The sequence below is a fragment of the Delphinus delphis genome, chromosome 4, assembly GCF_949987515.2.
Source record: "Delphinus delphis chromosome 4, mDelDel1.2, whole genome shotgun sequence".
NCBI classification, from domain to species: domain Eukaryota; kingdom Metazoa; phylum Chordata; class Mammalia; order Artiodactyla; family Delphinidae; genus Delphinus; species Delphinus delphis.
This window is the reverse complement of record NC_082686.1, coordinates 46,231,482-46,259,456: the sequence shown is the minus strand read 5'-3', so window position 1 is coordinate 46,259,456 and position 27,975 is coordinate 46,231,482. Positions and strand designations below refer to the sequence as shown.

The following is a 27,975-nucleotide window of genomic DNA, read 5'->3' as shown; positions in this document are numbered from 1 at the left end:
CCCAGCTGAAACCAGCCAGGATCCCGGTTTCCCACCCCTTCCAGTGGCCTGATGTGCGGCGGGGGAGGAGCAATGGGCAAGCTGGGCCCGAGGAGCAGGGAAGAGCGAGCTGGGGGAAGTCCCGGAAGTCATTGACCAGAGCAAGCAGCCGCCTCAGCCGGATCAGCTCGGGCTGTGGTCCCAACAATAACAGGAGCGCGGGCCGGGCGAGGGCTGCCGGGGGCCCGAGTTTGGGGGCGGAACCCGGATTGGGGGGGCGGGTGGGACGCTTCCCAAGGCCGCAGTGATTGGAGGAGAGAGATGAGGGGCGGTGGAGCTCGAGGAGTGGGCCGCGGAGCTAACGGGTCGACCGAGGAGAGAGCGTGTTGATTGGGTGACGCAGAGGGAGACGGACCAGAGCCGACCGAGGATTGGCCGTGGCGGGCTGTGAAGGCGTGGCCAGCGCGCGCGAGAGGGAGCGCGAGGGAGCGGGCGACCGCCCTGCCAGCTAGCCGGAGTCCGGGGCGAGCGCGGCGGGCAGGGGTCGGGTTGAGGAACGCGGCGCGGGAGGCGCGTCCCCCAGCTGCCCTCCGCGGCTCGAGCACCCCACTTCCTTCCCTCCCCTCCCTTGCGCTCCGGCCTGGGGTCTCCGGGCGGGGAGCGGAGGGAAGGGACGAAGGAGGAGGAGGTTTCGCGGAGTGAGGGGCGGAGGGGGTCCCGGAGCGGGGCGAAGCGCGCGCTGCCTCTCACTCTCCTGCCGCTGCCTTTGCCTCCTCGCCCGGTGCCGCGGCCCCGGGGCGCCCGCACTATGCAGGCGGACTGCCGGCCGCCGCGATGGCGAGCCGGGCGGTGGTGAGAGCCGGGCACAGCCCTCATCGTTTCCTAGTCCGGGCCGCGGCCGCCGCCCCCGCCCGGGCCGCGATCCCCCTCTCCCGCTCCTACCCCCTCCCTCCCCGCTCCAACTCCTCCTCCCCCTCCTCCTTCCCCATGCCTCTGTTCCTCCTCCTCTTACTTATCTTGCTCCTGCTGCTTGAGGACGCCGGAGCCCAGCAAGGTGAGTGGTTCCCGAGGAGTGCGCGGCGCGCGGAGCCCCGGGTGGGGGCGGGGGGGGGGGCGTCGAGGGAGCCTCCTGGGCGCCGGGTGTCCGGGCCGTTAATGAATCTGCAGACGCGCGGGGTAGGTGCGGTGCGCTTCGGTGCGTGGCCAGACCTGGCCCCGCACTCGCTGGGTTGAGTTGATGAGATGGGCTGTCTGTTGTCCCCCAAGTTGGCGCGGCTTTACTTTTGGGGAATCCCATTCATTTTTCTGAAAAGAGGGAATTGAGACCTTGCTGTGAAGGCCTCCTTTTGGGTATTGTATTCTTCTACTGGGGAAAGTCTTGGAGAGGAAAAGAAGTTTTGGAGATGCGACCCCTAATGTTAAGCTAAATGGATGGATGGACAGAGTAGAAATGCAAGGTAATTAAATAGCATTTAAATCCATTGAAGGCAAGTGATGATAATTATCATCTTTTGTCAATGTGCTCAGGTTCAAAATCGAATGAAGTTTATTCTGGTTATCTTTGAGTGTTGGATTTAGAACATGCTCTTTGCAATCCCTGCCTATTCAGGATGGTGGTCTAGATTGCCTGGGTCAGACACTGGGTCTGGGACCCAAAGCAGCGTACTCTTGCCCAAATGGAGCGTTCCGTGTTAAAAGGGCAAGCCCTTACAGAAAGTGACAAAACTTTTTTCCGTTAACAATCCTTGAAAAAAAACTTTACTGAATACTCATAATGGAAAGAGAATACCAGGCTGATTTCCTCCCCCTTTTAAGTACTTTTTTCAGGCAGCGAAAAGCAATTTTTGAAAGAGTTTGGCATCAGTTATTGAACACGTTTTTCCATTGCATTTCACTGCATTTTATTGCAGTGAGAGGGATAAAGATTGTATTGTTACTTATCGCTGGGAAGGGTTTTGGGTTTTGGGTTTTGGATTTTGGTTGATCTCCACATTTAAGTCCAGCTTAATGTTGCTCTCATGGTTTTCAGTAAAGTATGGAATCATGGCCATAAGCCTGTCATTGTGAAGATGCTGAAACTTTGACAGGCATGTGGAAATAAAATGTAAATGGGAAAAATGTATTTGGTAAACTGACCTCTTTCAGATCTAGGCAGCATTCAGGTTTCAGTTAGATCATCTCCTTAAACGAATTCTTGAACATCAGCATTTAATAAATTAGTGTGAAATCCTTTCCTCCATTTAAGTTTTAGAACCTGTGCTTCTATTTTTCTCCTAGTAGAAAAAGCAAAACAGGCTTATATATGGCTAACACTGATTGATTGGGTCTTACTTTGTGGCAGGCACAGCCCTAAGTGATTTATGTCTATTAACTCACTTACTCCTCACCACAGCCATCTGAGATAAGTATTGTTATTCCATTTCAAATATAAGGAAACTAAGACACACAAAAAATAAGGTACCTTGATACAGAACTCTAACTACATAACCAGAATATTCTGACCATTTTGCTTATTTCAAGATCTGAAACTGTTTATATCATGTTTAAAAAATAATCTTTGAACAGTATAGAACCAGTTAAATGTCTCCCCTCCAAATGAGATAATTGCCTTGCTTTTAGAATTTCTTAAACCTGGTCTAATTAAACATGCAACATTACCTTATTTTTTTAAGTTTAATTTCAGTTTTTACCAAAGCATTTTAACATGGTTCTCTTTCACAGTGTCATGTTATATAAACATCAATGTAGATGAACACAAATAGAAATGATGCTGGTAATTTAAAAGACCTGATTTCTAGTCCACCTGTTTATTGGGTAAATTTTTAAAAATCATTTAATTTCTTTGTACCTCAGTTTTCTACATCAGTGATAAGAGAATATATACCTATTTCCTAGCTTGATGAAAATGAAATGCTAGTACACAGGAGTTTTGAAAAGGGTAAAGTACAAATAGCTATAACTGATTATCATTGTTAATCTTTTTTTTTTTAATTTTTAAAAAATTTTTGGCTGCGTTGGATATTTGTTGCTGCACGCAGGCTTTCTCTAGTTGCGGCGAGCAGGGGCTACTCTTAGTTGCGGTACGCGGGCTTCTCATTGCGGTGGCTTTTCTTGTTGTGGAGCACGGGCTCTAGGTGCGCGGGCTTCAGTAGTTGTGACACGTGGGCTCAGTAGTTGTGACACGTGGGCTCAGTAGTTGTGGCTCGTGGGCTCTACAGTGCAGGCTCAGTAGTTGTGGCGCACGGGCTTAGTTGCTCCGCGGCATGTGAGATCTTCCCGGACCAGGGCTTGAACCCGTGTCCCCTGCATTGGCAGGCGAATTCTTAACCACTGCACCACCAAGGAAGACCCTATCATTGTTAATCTTGAGCTTACTAAATTGATAAAGTAAGGGCCATTTAGGTATACATTGCCTGAAAACTCAGGAATCGTATGGGATTTGAATTCCCTAATTTTTAAAAATTATATTTCTTACCCAAAGAACCCTGATGAGGTCTGTGGTGGAATTGCAGTCAGTGTTACTAGTCTTTTCCCTAACAGATGTGCTTTAGGGTCCACTGGGATTCTTCACATAACCTAAAAAGAAGTCAGATTTCAAAATGAGAAGCAGTGCTTTAAAAAGCCTATAGAATTTTTAATAATGGGAATGTCTGCAATATTGTAATGTTAAGTTACAAGCTGGAGTTTTTACTCTCTTTTATAAGAAGTTTTGGTAAGAAGTCTGGAAGGATATAATTTTAAAAAAAGATAACAGTTGTCTTTTGATGATAGAGTTGTAGATAATTTCTTTATGCTTTTCCAGATGTTCTGCAATTTACATATAGTCACAATAAAAAATAAGCTGTGAAAGAATGTTTTGTGATATATAGATTTCTTTTTTCCCTTAGCCAGCCTAGGTAGAAATGCATTGAACGTGTATGCTGAGGTAGAACTGTGCTTCAGGATTTTTTTTTAATCTTTCAGACATCATTTTGAAGTAGCAGAAGATACTACACTCATTCCAATTAATGCCGTACATACATAGCTATTCCTCAGCAGATTTTCTGCTGACCAAGTGTTTTTTCTTTTTATTTGGCCCAGAATAAAATTTATCATTGGTCTGAAAACTTGTCAACCTTTCACAACAGAGATGTATTTTAACCAACCTTATTTCATTAATATATGTATAAATTCTGTTTATTCACATCTGTTTAACTATGATGGTGTTTTAGGCATGGCTTGTATTTGTGTATTTTGAGTTCTAAGTTTGATATTAAATTTACCTTCAAAGTCTTTTTCTTTTTTATTGAAAGCATTTTTTCCGGTAGAATGTATGTCTTTCTAAAAAACTTAAATTTGTGGAACTTATTATGCTGATTGTCTATTTGCTACCGTAATAAATTAACTTAGTAGGAAGTTGAGGGTCTACTGTGAATGAATTTAAGTCTCTGGTTTACATTATGACTGTAGGAATTTGTGTCACCTCATCTTAGGAGTTCAGCTTCCTCATTTGTGTCATGGAGGGTTTGCCTACCTTCTGGGTTCGAGTATTATTTGAATGTGGTAAAATATCAGAGGGATTAATTTTAAAAATCCATTGAGACTGACTTTATTCCTATTAACATGAAATGTTTGTGAAGGTAGTGATTTTTGTTGGCTAATTTATCTATCAAACAAATCAGTTTCTTTCTTAAAAAGAATCATTCAATTTCACAATGATATTTGAACTAATGTGTGAAAAAAATATACAGTCTGTCAAGTAGTGCCTTTATTTGCTTGTGATGTGGGGAAATAGTTTTTGAACACTATTTGTGAATTGTCAGAAATGAAGAACATGTCCCTCTGCAAAGAACGTTTGTGATTATTAGTAATATTGACATTGTTAATTTAGAATTTTCCATTATCTTTTTTTAGGTCTGATAAAACATTAGGGCTCTTATATGTACTTACTGTTCAGAGGCAAAAATCAGAGCATCCTTTTTCTGCTATATTTCTGATTAATTTTACATAGTGAAAGTTAGAAATATAGCACGTATTCCATATGTGTTAATGATCAGATTTTAAATCCACATTTTAAAAACTTGTAAATGAAAAATTAATTGTAAAATTACATGTTAATGATTTTTAGGTAGATTTCCCAATGTTATCAGCAGAGAGAAAACTTTATTTCCCTCTGGAAATAGTTAATAGTTCTATTTGAACATCTAAGCTTCATTCTAGAAGACCAACATTAAAAAAAAAAAAAACTTAAAATAGTGAAATGGGTATGAGTTAAAGTACCAGAACTAAAACACAAATGAATTAATTAATTTCCAAAAAGAAAGAATCAGATAGTATGATGAGGAAAGGCTAGATTTACATAGAGTTAGATTTTAAATTTAGGACTATACTTTACAAAATGAACCTGGGGTGTGAAAGCTCAGGTGGTAATACTGGGTATGAATTGAATGCATGCAAGTAGTTTCCACTTGGCACTTCTTGACTAGTTGGAAAGATGTGGAATGATGACATAAAATTATAAGGATCAGGAAAAGCTTTGTAGAGATAGTGATATTTGCTAAATGTAAATAGTGATATTTGCTAAATGTGATTGTTGAAATATGAAGTGAGACAGCTTGGCAGTTTTTCTTGTGTTGCTCATGGATTCAGTTTACTTTATAACAACCTTATGGCCTTAGCACTTTATTTATTTTAAAAATATTGTACAGATAACAATTATATAACAATTACTCAAAACCAAAAACTTAACTAATAATTATCCACAGTCCTACCCCCTTATCTATCCATTTATAATTTTTGTCTTCCTTTCTAGTGCATATTCACATACCTACATAATCTTATGTGGTTGTAATTTTAATAGTGTGGTGTTAAGTTCTGTAGACATATCATGTTAAAATTAATTTGTAGGCTGATTTAGCACACAGAAGCATACTTTGAAAATACAGCAAGACAAAAATTTCAAAATCTAAAAATTTTTCACAGGACATTCATTATTTGTGAAGTAATTATTATATTGTTTAGAACTGCTATTACATTATTTTCTTTATTTGATTAAATTCTTCATTCAGGATAGGACCTTTGAGAAAGTATGTCAGTTCAAAGTATTAGTTTAGAAACACATAATGCTAATTTTCCAGGTCCTTATGTGGATTAAATCAATATACTCCCATGAGGACAAAAAATACAGATATTCAAATAAACTAGAATTTAATGAATGCCAGTGTCCACTGAAGCAGATGGTGTAATGGGGTGATCTTAAAACGTTGCCAGAACATCACCTACTAGGTCCACCTGCACTCTAAAGGATATGTAGTTGAAAGAAGAACTTTGGTTAGCTGCTTGAATCATGGGGAAGACCGCAGATGCAAGCTCCCTCAACTGCTTTCTAAGGAGAGTAGGCCAGGAGTTCCTTTCCTTTGTGGAGTACAGTGCATGTGAGTTTGCAGTTTAAGTGTGCAAACTTAATTGCTTGGGATAAGAAAGAAGATGCTGGTACTCTTTATCATTCTCTCATTAAAAACTCTCAGCATGGAAGAGTACCAACTATACTCTCCTAGGGATGTGTGCACATTGGTCAATAGAGTCCTGAGACAGTTACGATAGAGTAAAATATTGTCATTGTCTTCAGAGGTCCTACAGGCTAGTTGGGGAAATAATTATCTTCATGTTGGAGTATATGGATAAATAACCAAGGGAAGTTGCACAGTGCTGCGAGTTTGTAAGGGAGAGAGAGTTCACAATACCTGGGAAGTAGGAAAAAACCTTGCTGATAAAATGATTTTAAGCAGGTAAGCTTTTAGGACTGGTAGGTTTCTAGTTCACAGGGATGGCAGACATTTCAGGAGTTAAGATCACAGCATCAGAACAGCAGGGAGTCAGGAAAGCATGTGAGTGTCAAAGCCATCCTTGCTGCAATGAGTAGCATGCCTCAGCCTCTGGTCCTGGCCCATTGCTTCCTCCTTGAGCCCAATACCCTGCACACTTGCCCCATGTTTGGGCAAATATGGTTGCTTTCTAAGGACCAGGGTTCTGTGCACTGGGGTACTGCCCTCTTGGAGCTATGTTAATACTTCCATAGTGTGGCCAGCAGCCCCTTTATAAGATACAATCCAAACTCCTTTGCATATTATATATGTAATTTTTTCAGAGTCTGGCCCCTCCCTTTCTCTCTGACTTAATCTCATGCCAGCATCCCTCACCCTTTGTATACAGCTCAGGTATAAGACTGAGATTTTTATTCCTCTAATATATAATTTCATCCTGTTTTGCCTTGTTCCTGATACTGATCTCTTTACATGTGTCATTTTCTCCACTTGAAGAGAAAGAGCCCCTTTCCTTGTGTGCTTGGTAGCCTCCTTATCATCCTTCAAAACCCTTCTTGGGTATCATACCCTCTAGGAAGAGTTCTCTGTCACCACACACACTCATCTCCAATAGTAATTTCCTGTTTTTTCTGTTCAGTCATTAATCACAATGTACATTAAATATTTGTTTCTGGCAGAGAGTTTTATTCATTTTCTTATTTCTAATACTTATCATGATGTCCATCATTCAAAAATATGAATTTAGGGGAAATCCCTGATGGTCCAGTGGTTAGAATCTGGCACTTTCACTACTGAGGGCCCGGGTTCAGTCCCTGGTCGGGAGCTAAGATCTCACAAGCTACTCGGCGGTGCCAAAAAAAAAAAAAAGAATTTAGAGCTCATTTCTGCAGTGAATCTGCTGCCCGAAGCACATTATTTGGAGTTAGTCTCTGGGCACCTGCATGCCCTTCACACTGTTGTCCTTTGTCTGATTCCCTCAGTCAGCAATCAGAGCCTGGGCTTCTCAGTTCCATGAAAATAGAACCCTTTCTTGAACCTTAACCTACTTGCACAGGGCCTAACATTCTGTGCAGTGTTTTCCCAGCCTCCCTCTTCCCAGGAGCTAGACCCCTTTGCTTTTGTAATGAGAGGAGTCCTCCTTCAACTGCAACTCTGAACAGAGCCATGGTTTCTACTTAAAAAACACTGCTGTGCTCCCCTGTCAAATAGGTGGTCTTTAAGAACTGTGCTAGCCTAAGTCAGTGTCAGCAAGTGGGGTGCACTCCTTTGCCCTCTCTTTCAGATTCTGATTTGAATAGCCACCTCCAGCCTTATAAAAGTCCCCCTAGTTTTGGTTCTAGTAGTTGCCTGCCTCCTTTTTCTTTGCCAGCCGAAATTCCTGGATAACATTCAGGTAGCTACAATAATTTGGTGTCAGGAAAGTAATGAGAAGCAGGCTGAAAAGGTCAGTGGGGACAAGACTGTGGAGAACTTTCCTTGTGGGGCAGACTGAAGAGTTTGTACCTGTGATGTTAGCAATGACATCATCCTTAGGTACCTCTGCTTCTACCCAGTCCATCTCTAGGTTCACTTGTCTCAGCCCAGGTTAGTCATCTCATTGATGCTTTTCCCCTCGTCCTTGACAGATCCCAAACCTGGCCCATGTGCCAGTCCCCACTGTCCTCTTTCTCTGGTTCTGGACAGCTTAAGGTTGCAGGAGAAAGGCATGTGGCCTTTGTGACTAGATCTGCCTCAATAAGGATGACTAATCAACCCTCACGTGGGGATTTCTGCTCAGCACAGTAAAACTTTGCCTCCTGCCTTGCCTTTTCTTCTTCCTGAAATCATCTCTTACACCTTATCCAAAACACTGCTTCATCAGGGAATATAAGTTGTGTTTTAGTATAATTTAAACTTCTGTGGTGCTTCTTACCTTGTACCTGGAAACATGCTCAGGATGCCACTGGCTTGTATATACATCTGTCAACTCGTTGCTTTCCAGGTACCTTATATCTCTGCTTTTTTCAATGACCAACTTTCTGACAAGTAGACTACATCTGTGCTGTACATTTTCTTAGTGTCCAGCATGCAAAAGATATTTGTTAATGATGATTCCCTCGCAGTTTCTGCTCTTCTGAAACTGTCACTTAAACTGTGAGATTCTTTTTTTTCTTTTAAACCTGAGAGCTTTCTTTGTCTTCACTATTTTTTACGTGGGTGGACTTTGAAAGTATGGAGATATTGGAGTCAGACATACTTGGATTTAAATACTAGGCATGTCACTCTCAATGTTTTGAAATGTATAACTCACCTCTCTAGAATGTATGAGGGCTGCGATCAAATCTGTTGGGTAGTTGATAAATTTTGGTTCAATGAGTGAAACAACGTGTGAATGAAAATTTTGTTTCTCTTTCCCTATTCTACAGTTAAAATTTCCATTTTCAAGTGTTTGCTTTCTACTGAGATCCAGTGCTTCTCCATCCTTCTGCCCCTTCTCCCCATCCCACTTATTGTGTAGGAAAGTTCACCCTTAGCTTACTTAGTGAGAGGGGTCAGACCACGCAGTGGAGGCTTGTGACAGCAGGGCGTGATTGTTCACATATGTCCTTTCCTGGCCTCCAACCCACCCAGACCGTAATACTGGTTTTGTCCCCTCCCTTTTGACCTCTACTTTCTCTCTCCAACTTCCTACCTGTTGATAGATTTTAGCTTTCTTTGCTCTCCACCCTCAGATCATTTTCAGGTTCATGGTTTATCCCTTTCTTCTTGGTATGCCCTGTTTCTGGTTACTCTTTTTGTCCTAGATGCTAACTTTATAGGTCTGGATATGAGACAGACATTCTGTTGCATGGGTGGAGGAAGAGTGTTTTGGTTAGTGAGGTTATAGGGAACAGAAAATTAAATCTGCTTAAAGTAGAAAGGAAAAGTATTGGGACCATTCTGAGGTAACTTGTGGAATCTTCCTAAGAACTGAGCCAACCTAAGCCCAGGGAAAAGCAGGGATGCAGCTGGACCTCAGACACCAAGAACTCAGCTTAATTCTGTCTTGTTACAGTCTTGCTTTCTCTGCATGGAACAAATAATGGCTGCTGGCAATCCTCAAGGCTTGTAGCTTCAACACTGGAGAGATTCTGGGGTTTCCCTAACATACAAGGTCCAAAAATGAGTGCAGGGCAAGTTGGCCTCACGTTGGCCCAGTGTGAGTCAGTACCCACCCTTGAACCAGTCAAATAACCAGGGGGCATGAGGTCATATGAAAACTGTTGCAAACTGCAGAGTAGTTCCCAGAAGGAAAGTGGGGTACTAGATACATAGAGGCATCATCTTTAAAGAGAGTGTTCACATTTATAGAATCCAGTGCTTTTTAGATAAGTTATTACCAAACCCTCACAATTACCTTGGGAGATGGGTGGTATTATTCCCATGTATAGCTGAGGATTTAGAGGTTAAGTGCCAGGATCATCTCAAAAGTTGGCATAGCTAGAATTTAAATCGGGAAGTCTGTCTGATTCCCAAGCCTATATGTACTTTTCTCCTGTTATCACTTACCTACCAAGTGCCTACCACTGGCTTGTTTGGGTTAATTATTTTCTAAATTCAGCAACATGTGTTAAGAGGCTGGTAGGCCCTATTTCTATGTCTGCGGCTACCAAGGCGAACAGAATGCATTGCCTGTCTGTGACAGAGCTTTACAGCTGGTGTGGCAAAGCGACATAAGTATGCATAATTAAGCATATTCGGTACAGTAAAGAGACTTCGATGATGGAAAGGGAGAGAGAGACCAGGGCTTTCAGAAAGGTTTCCCAAAAGAGACAACGTTGAGTAGGTATTTGCCAGGTGGATATGAGGAGGAAGGACCTTATTCTCTGCAGAGCAGAGTAGCACGTGCAGTGGCGGAGGAGAGAGAGCGTGGAGCATAGAGGGAGTCACCCACAGTTCCAGAGCTGGAGCAGAGAGGTTGTGGGAAGAGTCAAGAGATGAGATGGGAAAGGGAGTCCAGCGACAGATTATTATGGACTTTGTATCCTTGCTGAAGAGTTTGAGGTTTTATTGTATCACCGGTGAAGAACAGTTGAAGGATTTTTAAATAAGGGACCTACGTGACCCAATTGGTGTTTAAGAAACTGGCAGGAGTGTGGGCAGTGGATTAGAGCAAAGAAAGGAAGTGGGGAAACCTGTCAGAGAACTATTACAAGGGCCTGCACTCCTTAAGAGGGACGAAATTTAGAGATATTAAGGAAACAATGTATAAAACTTAATGACCAGTTAAATTTGAGAGAGCAAAGGTCATTTAAAAATGCTGGGGTTTTTTTCTTTCTGGAATCCTCTTCTCCCTGCTTTCCACCTCCCTCTTCCACCAGTATTCCTGCCTAGTTAACTGTTATTTATCCTACACACGCACGTACGCACACGCACGCGCGCACAGACACACACCCTGTCATATCCATTACTTCCCTGCAACACTCATCGTCCCTGAAATTATTTACTACGTCTGTCGTACTATTCTGTAAACTCTGTAAGGACAGGGGCCTTGTCTGTCATTTCTCTTGTTCCTAGCACCTGGTTCAGTGCTTGGCACATGGAGGATGTTCCCTGAATGCTTGGGGCACGTTGAGTTTGAAGTGCTGTGGAATTTCTGAGCAGAGGAGCTCAGTACAGAAGTAGATGACACGTTTGAGGGTTAGGGGAAAGGCTGGAGACTACGGAGCATTCTCCCTTTCTGTGGTAGCTGAAGTTGTAGGGTGGGGAGATGGCCCAGGCAGCACAGAGGGCAGGGAAGGAGCTCTGGAGAACAGCAGCATCAGCAGTCAGTAGTTGGAAGATAAGTCAGCTAAGGTGCTGGAGAAGTTGCAATTAGAGAGTCAAAAGAAGAACTAAGATGGGGAAGAAGAGTTTTAAAAAGGAGGGAGGAAAGATAAGGAAGGAAGATGGGAGGGAAGGAAGGGACAGCGATGCCACATGCTGTAGAAAGGTCACAAATGATAAAGATGGGAAAGTATTGACTTTTGGCAGCTCAGAAACAGACCGCTTTAGTGAAGAGTACATTGGAGAGGTAGGTCTGCCTTTCCTAGGGCTGCCGTAACAGATTGCCACAAATTTAGATGGCTTCAGACAACAGAAATGTATTGTCTTATAGTTCTGCAGGCTAAAATTCTGAAAGTAGGGTATTGGCAGGGCAATGCAGTCTCTCTGAAGGCTCTAGACCAGGGTCCTTCCTTACCCCTTCCTAGTTTCTGGCAATTGCAGTCTTTGGAATCCCTTTGCATCATTCCAGTCTCTGTCTCTGTAGTTATGTGGTATTTTCCCTGTGTCTGTATCCGTGTCTAGATTTTCCTCTTTTTATAAGGACACCAGACATTGGATTAGGGTCTGTCCTAATCCAGTATGGCCTCATTTTAAATTGATCACATCTGCTAAGACCCTGTTTCCAAATAAGGTTACATTCACAGGTACCAGCAATTAGGAACATATAATTTGGTTGTTGGGACGGAGGTGGGCGGGGGGGGGGGGGGGGGCGGGGAGAGTACAATCCAACCACAACCCTTTGGAAGCTGAATTGCAGTATTTTGAGCCTAGAACGGGAAGCAAAGAAGTAAGACATCGAATGTAGAGAACTGAAAAAAGAAAAAAAGAAAAGAAAAAAAAGAGAAAAAAAAAGTGAGAAAGAAAGTGGTAGATGTTGGGGAACACTGGCTGGAGAAAGATTTTTTTGTGTGTTTTTTTTTTTTGGTTGTTGTTGCTCTTAGTTTTTGAAATTTGTTAAAGTGCAGATCCTTCCTAGGCTCCACTGCAGAGCTACTTTCCAGTATATAATTTGCAAAAAAAGGCAAAATTATACATGTCATGCAAATATAAAATTAACACATGTCAAAGATTTTATTCAACTCATTAATTAATGAAGGAACCAGTAAGAAGTTGAAACATGTCCAAAGAATATTTGAGAAACTAGGTGTTTATAGGTAGTTTTAGGCTGTGATTGCTAGATTGGATGGCTAAAACTGTTTAATGGCCAATAGGGCCATAAACTCTAACATGTGGGATTATTTTTTTCAACTATACGGAAATTATATGCATCTCTACAAGACAACAGTCTACAAGTTTATGTGTAGCCAAGACTGGGACCTTTAATCAATGATAAACAACAAATCCAATTAAGTATTTTGCCCTAGGTTTGGCCTCTATGACATTTAAAGGATCTGCTGCTCACTTTTATTTTTTTAACCTATTTCCAAGTTTCAGGTAATGTTTCTGACATATTTATTAGAATCTATGGAGACAGAGATGGGGCCTGAGAACCTTTACGTTAAATAGCCCTTAGGTGGTTCTAATGTTGAATAAATTTTGAGAACCACTGAGTAAGAGAATGCCGAGTGGCTTTCAGTGCCCATCTGAGATCAGAACCTATTACTCTAATGACAACTATTCCCTGGATTGTGTGATTTTTTTCCCAGTAGTGCTCAGCTCCTGGGCAAAGAGAGTTCATATGATCCAGGGTGGAGGGCTTGCCAGGCAGATCCTCAAGAAGGACATAGTGGCAAGGAAGTGAAGGTACCAGGAAGAGTGTAGTTCACACACTGGACATGAGGTCCAGGCTGGGTAGGGAAAGAGATGAGGCTAGGGCAAGATAGTAGATGGGGAGAAAAGAGAGAAGTTCACAGAAAGTGTGCAGTGGGTATAAGAGAGCAGAAGGGTCAGGAGACTGACCGAAAGAGTGAGACATTAAAGTTGCTGAGATTTCACAGGTGGGAGTAATCTCCGTTAATGGCAAAAACAGTCTAGGTTGTGGTTTCATGAGTTACCGAAGTGAAGTAGAGGTCACTGGGGAGAAGATTAGTGAGAATTACTTTCTCATGATTTACACTTTTCACAAGACACTGTACTTGAAGCTTTAAAGCTGATATAAATCTTCTAAAGTAATGAGCCATTGTTCTGATACCTTAGCTAGGTTGTGGCCAAACTGCACCAGACCTACATGTGATGAGCAAAAGCCTTTCTGGTCTTTTATGACCATAATTACCCTCAAACATTTATTGAGCACATTAGTATGGGTTAGGCCCTTGATAGTAGGTGTTTTCATACAGTATCTCTTTAAATTCTTACCCTCTGTGGTTTGAGATGTTAGTGTACCCATTTTACAAAACTCAGCTTTAGCATCAGTAAACAACCTTCTCAGGGTCACAGTGAGTGGTAGGTAGGGCATTCAAATTCATCAAGTGACTCCAGAACCAATTTGCTTAACCATTATGTACTATGTAGAGTGTGTGCTTGGTGGGGATCGGAGAGGATTTATACATCTCACATTCCTCCATGTGATTCAGTTTTGTAAATTATCACACATGCAGAGATGAGTGTGGGCTTAAAAAAGCTTGAGCTGAGAGCTATTTCTTTTCCTTTAAATTGCCACAGTAACCCTCTTTAGGCTCTCAGTGCATATCCATCTTAGGCAGTATTAAAAAAAATGAGTGAATTAAAATAGGACCTTGAATTATCTTTTTGAGATTGTTGTGATGCAACTTTAAAATCTTAAAGTAACAGGACTGGTATAGTACTTTTTACTCTAAAAATTCGTAGTGCTAAATAAGAGATTAAAAATCTTCACTGTAGTCAAATGAAATAGGATATCCTTGTTAATGCTTGCAAGTTATTCTTTTGAACACTTTTCTACTCTCTAAATGCCTTATTTTCAGTTTATTATAAGATCGCACAGATGTGTTACAAGATGTGACAGAATGACACTTATTTAGAGGAAGTATATAGTCAAACTCACCTGTTCACAGTGACGAAAATCCTTGAAAGCTTATTGGAAAAGTATAAACCTTTCCTAGTTTCTAAGAATTGTAATGAAAGTTACATTGCTCTACATTTTTGGAATATTTGTGCAAGCTTCCTGCTTTTGTCTTTGTTCTTGTTAAAGAAAGTATTTTTAGAAGTCATACTGTGTTCATGTTAATAAAATTAAATAATTAAGATAACTTATATTATTTTTAATAGTAATGTGACTAAAATATGGGGTTAGCTGGAGAGTCGCATAAAATCAGCATCATGAGCACATACTTATCCAAAAAAACACACTTGGTTTGAAGTTTAGAAAGCAACCTAAAATAAGCATGTGTTCTTTGTTGTATTAATTCATTATTATTTAAATTAATGTTCTTTGTGTTTTCTCTAGGGAAAAGTAGTTTAAAAAAATTACTCAGCTATTTTCCTGGAACAGTATCAAAATTTGTATCTGGCTTAACACATCTGACCTGACAGTCTTCAGAGGAAGCGAACACATGTTCTATGAGTAATCCCCTAGATAAATCTGCAGCCAAACAACGGGACAGTGAGATCAAATTCCAGTGTCTTTTCTCCACTGAAATAAAATTAAAATTCAAAAATTACATTTACAGGCTTCTATCCCTTATGGTCAGTTACAGTCTGGTGGAGACCATCTGCGGCGGCGGCGGGCGGGGGGCAGGGGAGGAGAAGAAGAAGCTGACAGTGATGGTGGTGATGATGGAGTTGGAGAAGGAGAAAGAGTTGTCGATGTGGTGGTGTTGGTGAGAGTGAGTGTATGGATTGGTCCTACAATACCCATTTTGAAAATTATTTTTCCAGTAGTGGTTACACTCTCTTTGTCAATTCTGCCTTGTAAAAATGAGTAATAGTAGGTGGTATTAGCCTGATCACAGATTATTATTCTTTCCAGTTACAAAGCTTAGCAGAAAATCTGGAGACTTACTTCCTGACCCTATTACCATCCTTTTTCAAACCCCAATGTTAAATGAGGGCCCCTGACCAAGAAAAATACTTGAGGGCTGTAGACTAATAAGAAGGACCTTTTTTTCCCTTTAACTTAAAGAAAAATAAAGCATTCTGTTTACTTCTTTGACCTTGTGGGGAAAACTGTTCCCTGGGTTGTACCCTCAGCAAGTACAACAGCATTACCCTTTGAGCCAAAGGAAAAAGAACTAAACCCAGATCTTCTGTTGGAGATCCTAGCCTTTGCTCTACGTCAGCCCGTCTCAACCTCCACACTATTTGACTTTTAGGATCTATCACCCTTTACTCTGGGGAGCTGTCGTGTGCATTGTAAGATACTTCAGCAGCATTCCTGACCTCTACCCACTAGATGCCTGTGGCACCCCCCCACCCCAGAATTGTTCCAGTGTCCTCCACGCACATTTGAGAAACCCTGCTCTCAGTATATTAGGTGATTTGTTGATAATATTTTCTAGATTTTAGTGTTACTTTTAAATATTTTGTCCTATTTTAAGTATTTTGGTGTAGAATAGGCTTCGCTTTTAAGAACTGTAAAAATAAACTGGAAGCACATGTTCTAATTTGGGGGTAAAAGTGAGGACAAGATCTTTTTCTGATTTGAGAATTCAACATTGTCACCTTTGGATGCCTAGTACAGTGTTGTTCATTGCACAGGTGGGGACCCTTTAGTGGGTCAGGAAGATATATTTAAGACACTATTGAATCAAGGTGTAAAATACATTTCTTACTTTGGAATAACAGAGAAAAACATTTGAAAACTGCTGGCCTAGTGTCCCTTTCCAACTGTAATATTCAAAACATATACTTCATAGCAGTAGGTATTTGGCCAGGCCAGCTTAAGCTATTTATCTAGTCAGGTTACACTTATCAAATAGTCTTGGAAATATGGAACATTCAAATTTGTGCATTGCAGTAGATTTGAGACTTTCTTTTAACTTTAGTTTCTGGTGCGTATCGTCTTGTTTGCGAGAGGAGGAAGCTCTGAACTCCATCACATATTTTAGAACATTCTTGGCACGTTACTTGTGGACTGTTCATACCCTCCCCCTACACAAGATGCTGAAAAAAGACAGCTCCATTTTAATTGTTTTCTTCATCACCATGCATGCAAAAGTCCTGTTTTTCATCAGTTAGTATTTATTTTGTTAGCTTTTGTAGGAACTGTGCTGTATGGAGGAAATGGCAGAAAACATTTTGTGCATTTATTGAGAATCAAACATAAATATGAGCATAAAGATATTTAAGAATTGCTCCTAACACTCTGCTTGTAATCTTTTTGTAAAATTCATTTTAACATGACAACTTTAAGTTAAATAATAGCCTGTGGGGAATACATTAAATGCGACAATCTGCCATTACTAAGTCCTGACTTCAGCTGTTAATAGCAATATTCTTGGCTTTCTGAAATCCATCAACACTTCTAATCACTTAAGAAGCTGCCTTAGTTTCATACTTACTAAAGAAAATACATTTATAGTTTGAGTTACTTCATTTATTCAGGGCTACTTTTTAAAGATTGAAACACTTCCAGAAAGCTCGTTTTCATCTTTTCAGTAGTAGCAGAACATTTTTGACTAGTTTCATATTTTTAGAAGATCTGTCTTAGGATGGTTGTCTTTTTCTCTAAGGAAAAATGTTAATGATTATTCAAAAGTTTTTTATATTACAATTCATTTATTTTCACAAGGGAGGTTTTTACATCCTTATGTTTTTAATTTAGATAATATCCAATAGAGATATTCAAGGTATTTTCATGGTAGTTTCAGGGGAAATTTGTGGTTATTTTACTTTTCCTCTGAGTTGTATAACATTCTAAGTTTTATATTTGCAAAAGATCAGTGGCTGTGTCACACAAAAACTCACAGGTTTATTTAATGGTGGCTTTTTGTATTATGATGTTATTGAACTGCTATGCCTAGTTCTTGTGTGTGGAGTGAAGGCAAGTGTAGAAGATAGGTGAAGTTTAATGTTGGTTAAAAGCTAAGCTTTATGTGAGAGAGATTTGTTTAAGAAGCCAGATTGCTGGTTGACCTGTGAAAGCAGACTAAGTAACAGTACTAGTGTGGATTTGGCAATAAAATTTCTTTATCAGCAAAAGATATGAAGTATTGTCATCAGAATCTAGGTACAGAGTTGTTGTTCCTTCCTTAAAGCTAGTTTTGAGACTAGTTTGAGATAACTTTTTCATAGGTTAATGTACAGTTTCCTTATTCATTCAATTAATAAACATTTATTTTGCAACTACTACTTGTAGATACTGTATTCTTATTCATAGGCTTTTAAAGCTTTCATCTGTTCTAGTAAATGATATTAGCACTACGCTGTTCTTAAAAATAAAAAATCAGTATAAAATTCTGTTACACCCATCTGTATCCATATTGAGGTTAAAACTCAGAAGTGTCACTTCTAATATAGTTTTCTTTGTTTTAAGTTCTGAACTCTTCCAAAAGGTGATTATAAATAGCTCATTTGAAAGAGAAAATACTATTATTTTGAAAGGATGTATTCATTTTCCTATTAAAAAGACATCCATTTGAATCCCATCGTTAGGAATGCTAAGCAGTGCAATTGGAGCAGCAGCTAAAACTTCTTAATCAGTATTAACGCCTCCTTCCAGGCGCTCAGTAAAATAACAAATTTTATGATAAAGGGAAGAATGCAGATATTTGATTTTTACAAACAATGTGTTAACTGTTTCCATATTCAGTTGCTGAAGAAATTTCTGGAGCAAATAATGCTGCTACCAAGATATGAAGGTCATTTTACTAATCTTTAATAAGTCTAATAAACTGTTTTTTTGTTGTCATTCTATAGGGGAAAATGAGGCTTTTGGGGAGGGACAACTGAAAAGTCAAATTTCAGTAGAACATAAAATTAAACTATGAAATACTGCTTTAATGCCTTCAAGAAGGAATGCCTTACATCGTGTAATATGGTCAGAAATCTGCATGATCTTTAGTATAGTTTAAGTGTTTTTAGAAATCATTTGACTTCTCACAGGGATTTTTGAAGGGGTTTGTGCTATTTGTAACTAAATAGATGAAGCTGATCATATACATTTATTTTTATAGTTGACATTTATTTTGAACAATTACTATGAATTGATACTCTTTTAAAGACTGGATTTATTATGACATATATAATTATTGCTAAGTTATGTTTACTTCTATTTATTTTGATTGGAAAGTTCTTTGAACTCATAAATTATACCAGTAATCATTGATTATTTTAACCTAACCTGGCTTCTCCTGGCTCCTGTGAGTAGACCTACTAAGAACTATGTTGTCTGTTTTATCTTGTGTAGGGAATGTATTGGTGGTACAAAATATCTGACGTCATACATATTTTAAAATCTTCACAAAAAATCCTGATTATTTGTAGTGTAAGTCAAAGATGTAAAGAATAATTTATCGTCCTTTTAACTTTTTTTTTTAAAGGTGATGGATGTGGACATACTGTACTAGGCCCTGAAAGTGGAACCCTGACGTCCATAAACTACCCACAGACCTATCCTAACAGCACTGTTTGCGAATGGGAGATCCGTGTAAAGATGGGAGAGCGAGTGCGCATCAAATTTGGTGACTTTGACATTGAAGATTCTGATTCTTGTCACTTTAATTACTTGAGAATTTATAATGGAATTGGAGTTAGCAGAACCGAAATAGGTAGGAAATTTTCAATACGTCATTGCCCCAAGTTTTAAAACTGAAGCAGTGTTTGATACTTAACATTGAATAACTATGCTGTATAGGATATGTGGGAAATTATTGAAATGTGTGGAAATCTCAAAGTTGAATCTTCTTTTGGGGAGAGAAGATTCTTATCTGTTTATTCACTTTTCTAATAAGCCTGTGTTGGTACATTTGCAACAAGATGCCACTCTACTGCTTCTGAGGAGGAGGAAGTTAATTATCTTTTTTTGTTCATTTTGTTTTTCTTTGACCATTTTACCTGCAGTTAAAGAATGTAAGTATAATTCATGCTTAGGAGTCAGTATATCATGGTAATTAAGAGCATGGGTTTTGGATCCAAACTTCCTGATATTAAATACTTCTGCTATTAGCTTGCTGTGTGACCTCGGGCAAGTTACCTTATCTCTGTTTCCTCACTTGTAAAATAGGGCATGAACTAGTACATGTAAAGTGCTTAGAACTGTACCTGACATATAATATATGCTTAGTAAATATTAGCTGCTGTTGTCTTTATTCTTAGCTAAGAGCATCTGGTTCTCAATTATGGCTGCATATTAGAGTCACTTGGGAAAACTTTTAAATAATACTATATACCTGTCCCCATTCTAGAGCAGTTCAATCAGAATTTATTCAGTGGGATCCACACCTCAGTATTTTTAAAGCTACCCAGGAGAATATACTTTGAGGTCAAGTTGAGAACCTTTGGCTTAGAGATCAGCACCTTTCTCTGAAGCAGGAAACATAGCAAAATTTGTAAGGCTGTCTTGGTGAAATAACATTATAACATAAAGAACTCTAAAATTCTCTGTGAGTTTATTTGGAAAGACTTATTGATACAGGTGTGTAACATGTCTTTCAGAACTGTAATTGGAGCCCACTATCTTGTTCTTTAAGCATCATGTTCATCTTCTGGCCTCCTCTCTGTCTCTAGTCAAACCATTCATCTCTTCTCCACTTTTTGGCCTCTTATCTATGAGAGGAACAATTCCTGGCCTGCTTACCTGGCTGCTGATTGATAACCTCTGTTGTCTCCCAATCAACTCTTGATTAACCTGGGTGCTTGATCACCACGTGCATATTGCCACAAATATATGGTCTCGGATAAGCTTTTAGAAACTCGAATCGCCTGAGGATCTAGAAAACACTGTTACTATAATACTGATAGAAGACAGTTGCATATTAAGTGCCTCCTGAGTAGATGCAATAGGGAGTAAATGGTACCACCTCAGCAGTCTTGAAACAATAATACAAAAAGTGAACCACAATCTGATCATGCCTCTAGCAGTTTACATGAAATAAAGGAGCTAGAGAAACACACTTTATCAACTATAAAGACTCCTTTTTAAAAAAATGCCACTTATATCTAAAGGGGAGGAGGTCGAGGGAACTGTCGTTCATTTAGAGATACATCTTCCAAAAGTAGTGTGTGGACCTTGTGACCTTGTTTAGGTCTTGATTCAAACTAACTGACTGAGAGAGGACATTTTTGAGAAAAGCAGAATCTCAAATTCTGTGGTAATGTTATATTTTGTGTATTCAATATCTGATTTGTTAGAGACCCTTTGACGTTCAAACAAAACGTCTCTGATTTGTTTTTAAATATTTCAGAGAAAAAATGGTAGGAAGAGGGCAGGTGAAACCAGAATGGCACACAGGTGAAGCTGAGCCATGGGCACATGGGAGTACATCTCTCTACTTTGATGTAGTTTTGAAAATTTCCATATTGAAAGTGCTTTTTGTTAAAAAGGAAAACCATAGGATTATGTATTTGGACAATAAGTAGTGTCATGTTGCTAGGCAGGAAGAGTGGCACGGGAAAAAAATTGAGCACAGGTTTTAAATCACTCACTGGGTTCTCATCATAGCTCCAGGACTTACTTGGTAAAATTCTTTCTACAAGTCATCAGCCCAGACTTCAAAGTCATCATCAGTACTGTAGGAAGATTAAATGAAATAATATTTTGCAGTGCTTGGGGCGTAGTGGGTGTCCACTACTCAGCTCTCCCTTATTTCCATTGGTTTTGTTTTTCCTTATTCTCTCTTCATACAGGTGAATGGAAAGCTGTAGAAAGGTCAAGGGGACGGAGTGATGATGGTTCCTGTTGAGCTTTAGTTCTGCTCCTCCCCCCACCACCTACCGTATATCACCACCTACCGTATATCCACTGGTCCTCCATTTGGGGAGCAGTTTGTGGTTAGTGGTAGAAAAGTAACTTTCCTGACATCGCAGAGAAATAAAGGTCATTCAAGAATAACTGTTCTGGTTAAAGTCGATGTGCCAGGAATTACAGAATAGAAACAAATACATTGGGTATCAAGATTCCAGTGATTATGGTAAAGAATCCTCTTTTTCGGGCTTCCCTCTTGGTGCAGTGGTTGAGAGTCCACCTGCCGATGCAGGGGACACGGGTTCGTGCCCCGGTCCGGGAAGGTCCCACATGCCGCGGAGCAGCTGGGCCCGTGAGCCATGGCCGCTGAGCTTGCGCACCCGGAGCCTGTGCTCCGCAACGGGAGAGGCCCACGTACCGCAAAAAAAAAAAAAAAAAAAAAAGAATCCTCTTTTTTCTATATTGTCTTTTCTCAGGGTCTCTTCTGAACAGAAGCAGGTTCAAATGAGCTGCATTTTCCTATAAAAAAGTTTCCTATTTTGGTATAAAGCTTAGATTTTTGGTTTTTTTCTCTATAGGTGTTAATTTTAGGGACTTTCCTCCCCTGAGAGATGGTATTGTGAAATAATCAAGAAAAGAAAATGAAAGGAAGAATGATTTCTCAAGGAATCACTTTTTAAATCATAAATTCATTAGAATGTGTTTTAACTGATACAGCACTTTTGGACAGTTATTTTCTATTTTTTTTGGATTGGGCAATAATGTGTAATATTATTTAAATATATGAGTTTATTATGATTTTATATAACAACTTTCTAAATAGCTAGACTGTCCAGAAATCTTTTGTGAAATTAGTGTAGTCGTACTCATTTCACTGACAAGCAGGATGTGTTTAATGATAGAGTAAAGATTGGCTCTCTAGGTCTGTCCCTTTTTTAGGCAGATTGTATTGGAATGAGAAAATTCCATTGTGCCTTGAATTTTACTTTTCCATTTTGATTATTCTTTAATCCCTGGTGTCTGAGACATAGTGGTTGCTCTGTAAAAATGAAAATTAAAGTAAAATCATTCATTATTAATCTTAACTTTTTCTGTACATATATAAATATATATCTCCAAACTATTTTGCAACTTGTTTTTTTCTCTTTTAATATTTAGACGTCTTTTCATATTGGTCCATAGACATCTGCTAGCATCATTTCCCTGATGGATATTGTTGATAACTAGTCCAAAAATGAAATTTAAAACCATATTAAAAAGAAAAATCTTCGCTTATGTGTAACCTTTTCCCACTCTATTGTATATATTTTCTTCCTAGATTTTGCTTAAAATTTCCATTTTAATTGAACTTTTTTTGGGATGAGGGATATTGTGAATGGATCTCTAAAAGAGAAGCTAAATATTTTAAAACCTAATAGCTATTAAAGGAAAATGCATCCTGTAGAAGAAATGTAAATGTGTCCGTGTGTTCAAAGTTATATTTAAAGATATACATTCTGTCTTACACCTTCATCAAAGTACCTTTTAAAGTTGTCTCTTAAATCTTCAGGTGACATTTACAAAGAGGGAAACTGAGGTCCTCAGGGCTTCATCTGGTAAATGATTCCGTGTCTCTTGTGTTTTCAGAAAAGTTTCTCTTTCTGTATTGTTTGTCCCCTTTCTCTCTAATATGCTTAGGTCTTCCTAGTTTAAGAGAAAAAATAAATTTTCTTTCTCTTTACCACCAAACCTCTTGAAAAAGCTATAGTGATGATAATATTAGGTATTTAATGATGATAATGATTGCTAATATTTTTTGAATTCCTACTCTGTAGAGGCTCAGGCTAATCGTGAAAATAACTACCATGCATGCAGTGCTTGCTATGTGCCAGGTACTATTCAAATTACTTTTATCAATTAACTTATTTAGTCCTCACAAGAACCCTTGAGATAGATACTTTTATCACCCCCATTTATTACTGATGAGGGAACTGAGGCACAGAGAGGTTGAATAACTTCCCCAAGGTCACATAGCTAGCAAATTGCTAAGTGGGATTCAAACCTAAGCAGTCTGGCTCCAGAATTGGTGTCTTTTACTGTAAGCCCTTGACACACTTGATTCCATTGAATCCTACAAGAATCCTGTACATCATTCCCATAAAACAGATAAATAGAAGATCAGAGAAGGTAAGCAACTCGCCCAAAGTCATATAAGCAGAATTGGGACTTGAACTAAGGTCCGGCTAATAGCAAAGTCCATAATCTCAACCACTAGGCTATAGAGTAATAGATACCAGCTATTACTCCTTAATCTTTTACTACATGGTCTCCTTACTGCAAACTGTTGAAAATAGCAACTTTTTAATAAACATTAACTTTTTCCTTTTAGCTATTTATTTTGGCATACTTTTTTTTTTTTTTTTGACCATGTGACGGCTTGCGGGATCTCAGTTCCCTGACCAGGGATTGAACCCGGGCTATGACAGTTAAAACCCCAGAATCCTGACCACTAGGCCACCAGGGAACTGCCTATTTTGACATAATTTTAGACTTAATAGAGAAGTTGCAAAAATGGGATAATTTCCATAAACATTTCACCCAGATTTTCCAAATGTTACCATTTTATCACATTTGCCTTATCCCTTTCCCCCACAAGCATACACTCTTTTTCTAAACTGAGAGTACTTTCAAGCATGATGTTCCTTTACCCCTGTATATTGTGTTTATTTCCTAAAAACTAGGACATTCTCTTTACATGACCACAAAACAGTTATCACAATTAAGGAAATTAACATTGATGTAGGACTGAGCTACAGGAGCTGCTGAAATTTCTCCAGTTGTACAAATAATGTCCTTTATAGCAAAAGAAATTCTCAGATTATGTATTGCATTCAGTTGTCACATCTTCTTAGTCTCCATTACTTTGGAGATGAAAGGAGTAGACAGTTCCTTGGTCACTCCTTGTGTATTGTTATGTTGACATTTTTGAAATAGATAGGCCAGTTATTTTGTAGGATATTTCTTAATTTGGATTGTCTGATGTTTCCTCATGATTAGATTCAGGTTACAGTCTTTAGCAGGAATGCCACAGATGTGTTCTCAGTACTTCCGATCAGGAGGCTCACAATTTTGATTTGTCTCATTACTGGTGATGTTAACTTTGATCTATTGGCTAAGGTGATATCTCCCAGATTTCTACACTGTAGCTATGTTTCCCTTCACAATCAATATGCATATCGTGGGGAGACTCTTTGAAATGATGTGAATACTCCATTAATGATTCTTTTCTGAATCAGTTGTTATTATGATAATTGTCAACGGTGGTTTTCTTATGTCATCATTCCTTTTATGTTGATTAGGTTTTTCTTCCCTACTGAAAAAATGAGCTTTTCCTTCTCTCCTATTTATTTGTTTGTACCAGTGTGGACTCATGGATTCTTGTGTTAGTCCGTTGTTTATCATCCTTTACTATCATTTGTTTTGATTCTCAAATTGTCCCAAATTTCCATTGAGAGCCTCTTCAGACTAGCTCCTGTCTCCTTTTGTGATGTCCTCATCATTTTTTAAGTACTTCCTTCTGGTCTGGCACAGGATTTTCTAGATTTGTCTTGTACTTGTCCTGTCTCAACCCTGAAATCATCCATTTCTTCAAGGAATCCTGTTTCTTTTTAGTGGAAAATGGTATTAGAAATCAATATCTAGTCTGTAACTTCAGGCCAGTTGGCTGCCATGCCCTATTAGCAGATAGATTTAGTAGATAAATATATGTATATATGTACTTAAGTATATACAGGTATGCACATTATATCTTTTTATATTTATCTACCTATATTGATTAAAAAGCATGAGTTCATACTGATACCTTTAATCCTAATCCAGGTTCATTCTGTTCCTTCCCTTTTCATACTGGTAATCACTTCTCTGACAGTGAGGTATCTAGCTCCTGTTGTCTACAGTATATGTACTTAGTTCACTTATTTGTTTAGTGCTATAATACACAGAAAATAGTTTCAGAATTACTAATCCATGCTTCTAAATCAAAGAAGCCTGCTACCTAGAATCCATACTTGCTTAGTCTTAACCTGAGGACCTTTAATCTAAATACTGTGTTCAGTACTGCCTGGGCTAGATTTCCCCCACCACCTCCTGCCCTCCAGTGTGGTTATGTTATTATCCATTTGTAGTACGGTTTGGTTCATTGACTTCTGTTCATATTCCATTGTAGGCTTTTTCTCTAGTTAGTTTTCTTTTTATTTTGTTGAGAATGTGAAACATTTACATGGTTCTCAAAGTTAGAACTGTACAAAAAGATATACTTAGATGAGTGACAGTCCTTCTTACTTCACTCCATATTTTCTGTCCTTTCCACCCCATCTCCACCCACCCCCTGTAGCTAACCAGTTGTATTAGTCTGTTTTATCTTTTCTACTTCCTTTTTTATACAAATGATATATTTAGATTTTATTTCCCCTTCTTATAAAAAAACCCTAATATACTATTGATATTCTTTCCTACTTTGTTTTTCTCCCACTTAATAATGTATCCTGGAAATCATTCCACATCAGTTCATAAAGATAGTCCTTATTCTTTTTACAGCCACAGAGAACTCCATATTGTGAATGTACTGTGGTTCAACCACTCATTTATATCTGGATATATAGATTGCTTCTGGTATTCTATGGTTACAAACACTGCTGCAATAGATAACTTAATGCATATGTGTTTTTGTATTCTTGGAGGTGTACCTTCAGAGTAAGTTTCTGAAGTGTAGTTATTGGTTCAAAAGGTAAGTGTATACATAGATTTGTTAGCTATTGCCAAACTCACCTCTACAAGGATTGTGCCAATTTACATTTCCACCCGCAGTGCATAAAAATGCCTGCTTTTCCACAGCCTTGCCAACGGAGTGTGTTGTCATGCTTGGTACGTTTTGCCCACTGATAGGTGAGAAATGATATCCCAGTATAGTTGTAATTTGCATTTCTCTTACTATGAGGAAGGTTGGACCTTTTATTTATTTTTTAAAATTTTTACTGAAGTATAGTTGATTTACAATGTTGTGTTTAATTTCTGCTCTACAGCAACGTGACTCAGTTATACATATATATTCTTTTTCATGTTCTTTGCCATTATGGTTTATCAGAGGATATTGAATATAGTTCCCTGTGCTGTACAATAGGACCTTGTTGTTTGTCCATCCTGAACCTTTTATTTATATGTTGAAGGTCCATTTTTTAAAAAAAAAAAACATTGTTTGCCCACTCTTTCAGGTTTTTTGGTCTTTGTTTCTCGTAGGTATTAGGAATTCTTTTATCTTTTAGTGATATTAGCCTCTATGCGATATATGATGCAAACAATTTCTCCTAGTTTGTCAGTTGTCTTTTGACTTTGTTTATGAAGCTTATTTATAGTGGGTATTTTTGCCATGTAAAATTTTTTAAATGTAGTAAATTCATCAGTCTTTTGCATCTGGATTCTGAGTCATATTTGGAAAGCCTCTTCCTATATCCCTGTTAAACATAAATTTACCCATGTTTTCTTTTGGTACATTTATGTGGTTTCTTTTTTTATATTTAGATCCCTGGTCCACTAGGAGATATTCTCTTTTACGGTATGAAGTGTAGATCTAATTGTATTTTTTCCAGATGACTAACCACTTGTCCTAGCACCAGGCATATAAAAGTCTGCCTTTGCCCCAGTGGTTTGAAATACTACCTTTATCATATACTCAAATTCTATATGTACTTGGGATCTGTTTCTGGACTTTCTGTTGTGTTCCACTTGTCTATTTAGTCATATACCAGAACCTCAGAGTTTTAATTATAGAGGCTTTATAGTGTGTCTTAATGTCTCATCTGGGTAGTCTCCCATTATAGATATTCACTTCTGGCATTTTCCTGGCTATTCTTGCCTGTTAATTTATCTGTCAACTGTCCAACTTCATAAAAATGGTTGTTGGTATTTTTTAATTGGGATTATATTGTTTGTAAATTGTCTTTATGATGGTTGAGTCATCCTGTTTAAGAATAATCTGCTTTTTTTCCATTGTTCAAATCTAATTTTGTTGTCTTTCGGGAGTGTTTAAAACTTTTTCTCATGTAGGTTTTACATATTTTTTGTTAAAATTATTCCTAAATATTTTATCTTCTTTGTTGCTGTTGTAAGTGGAGGTGTTTTTGTTTTGTTTTATTTTGCCACTATGTCCTCAAGTTTCTAATTATATGAAGACTGTTGATTTCTATATGTTGACTTTATATCCTGCCACTTTACTGAGGTTTTTATTTTATTTTATTATTTCAGTTAGTTTTATCACTCACTTTCTAGGGATTTCTGGGTACACAATCACATCTACAAATAGAGTTTTTACTACTTCTTTTCCAATTCTTATGCCTATGATTGATTTATCTTATCTAATTACATTGGCTAATACCACCAATCAATACCATGTTAAACAGTAGTGGAGATGGTGGGCATCTTTTACTTGTTCCTGGTCTTAGTGAAAATGTTAAGTGTCTTAGTCAGCTTAGACTGCCATAACAAAATACCACAGACCAGGTGGCTTCAACAAGAGAAATTTATTCTCGGTATCTGGAGGCTAGAGGTCCCAGAGGAGAGAGAGAGAAAGAGCCTTATTCTTTCATGTCTCTTCTTATAAGGACACTAGTCTTA

At 38.7% G+C, this 27,975-nt stretch overlaps 1 protein-coding gene across 1 annotated transcript in view; it reads left to right on the top strand.

Moving 5' to 3' along the window:
• Window positions 1-515: 515 nt before the first annotated feature.
• The window catches only part of DCBLD2 (discoidin, CUB and LCCL domain containing 2), an 88,798-nt gene continuing 61,338 nt past the window's right edge, over window positions 516-27,975 (top strand). The window contains exons 1-2 of the mRNA XM_060010531.1: window positions 516-1,033; window positions 18,965-19,192. Coding sequence (XP_059866514.1) covers window positions 814-1,033; window positions 18,965-19,192 — 448 coding nt within the window. The 5' untranslated portion in view covers window positions 516-813. The remainder of the gene's footprint in view (window positions 1,034-18,964; window positions 19,193-27,975) is intronic.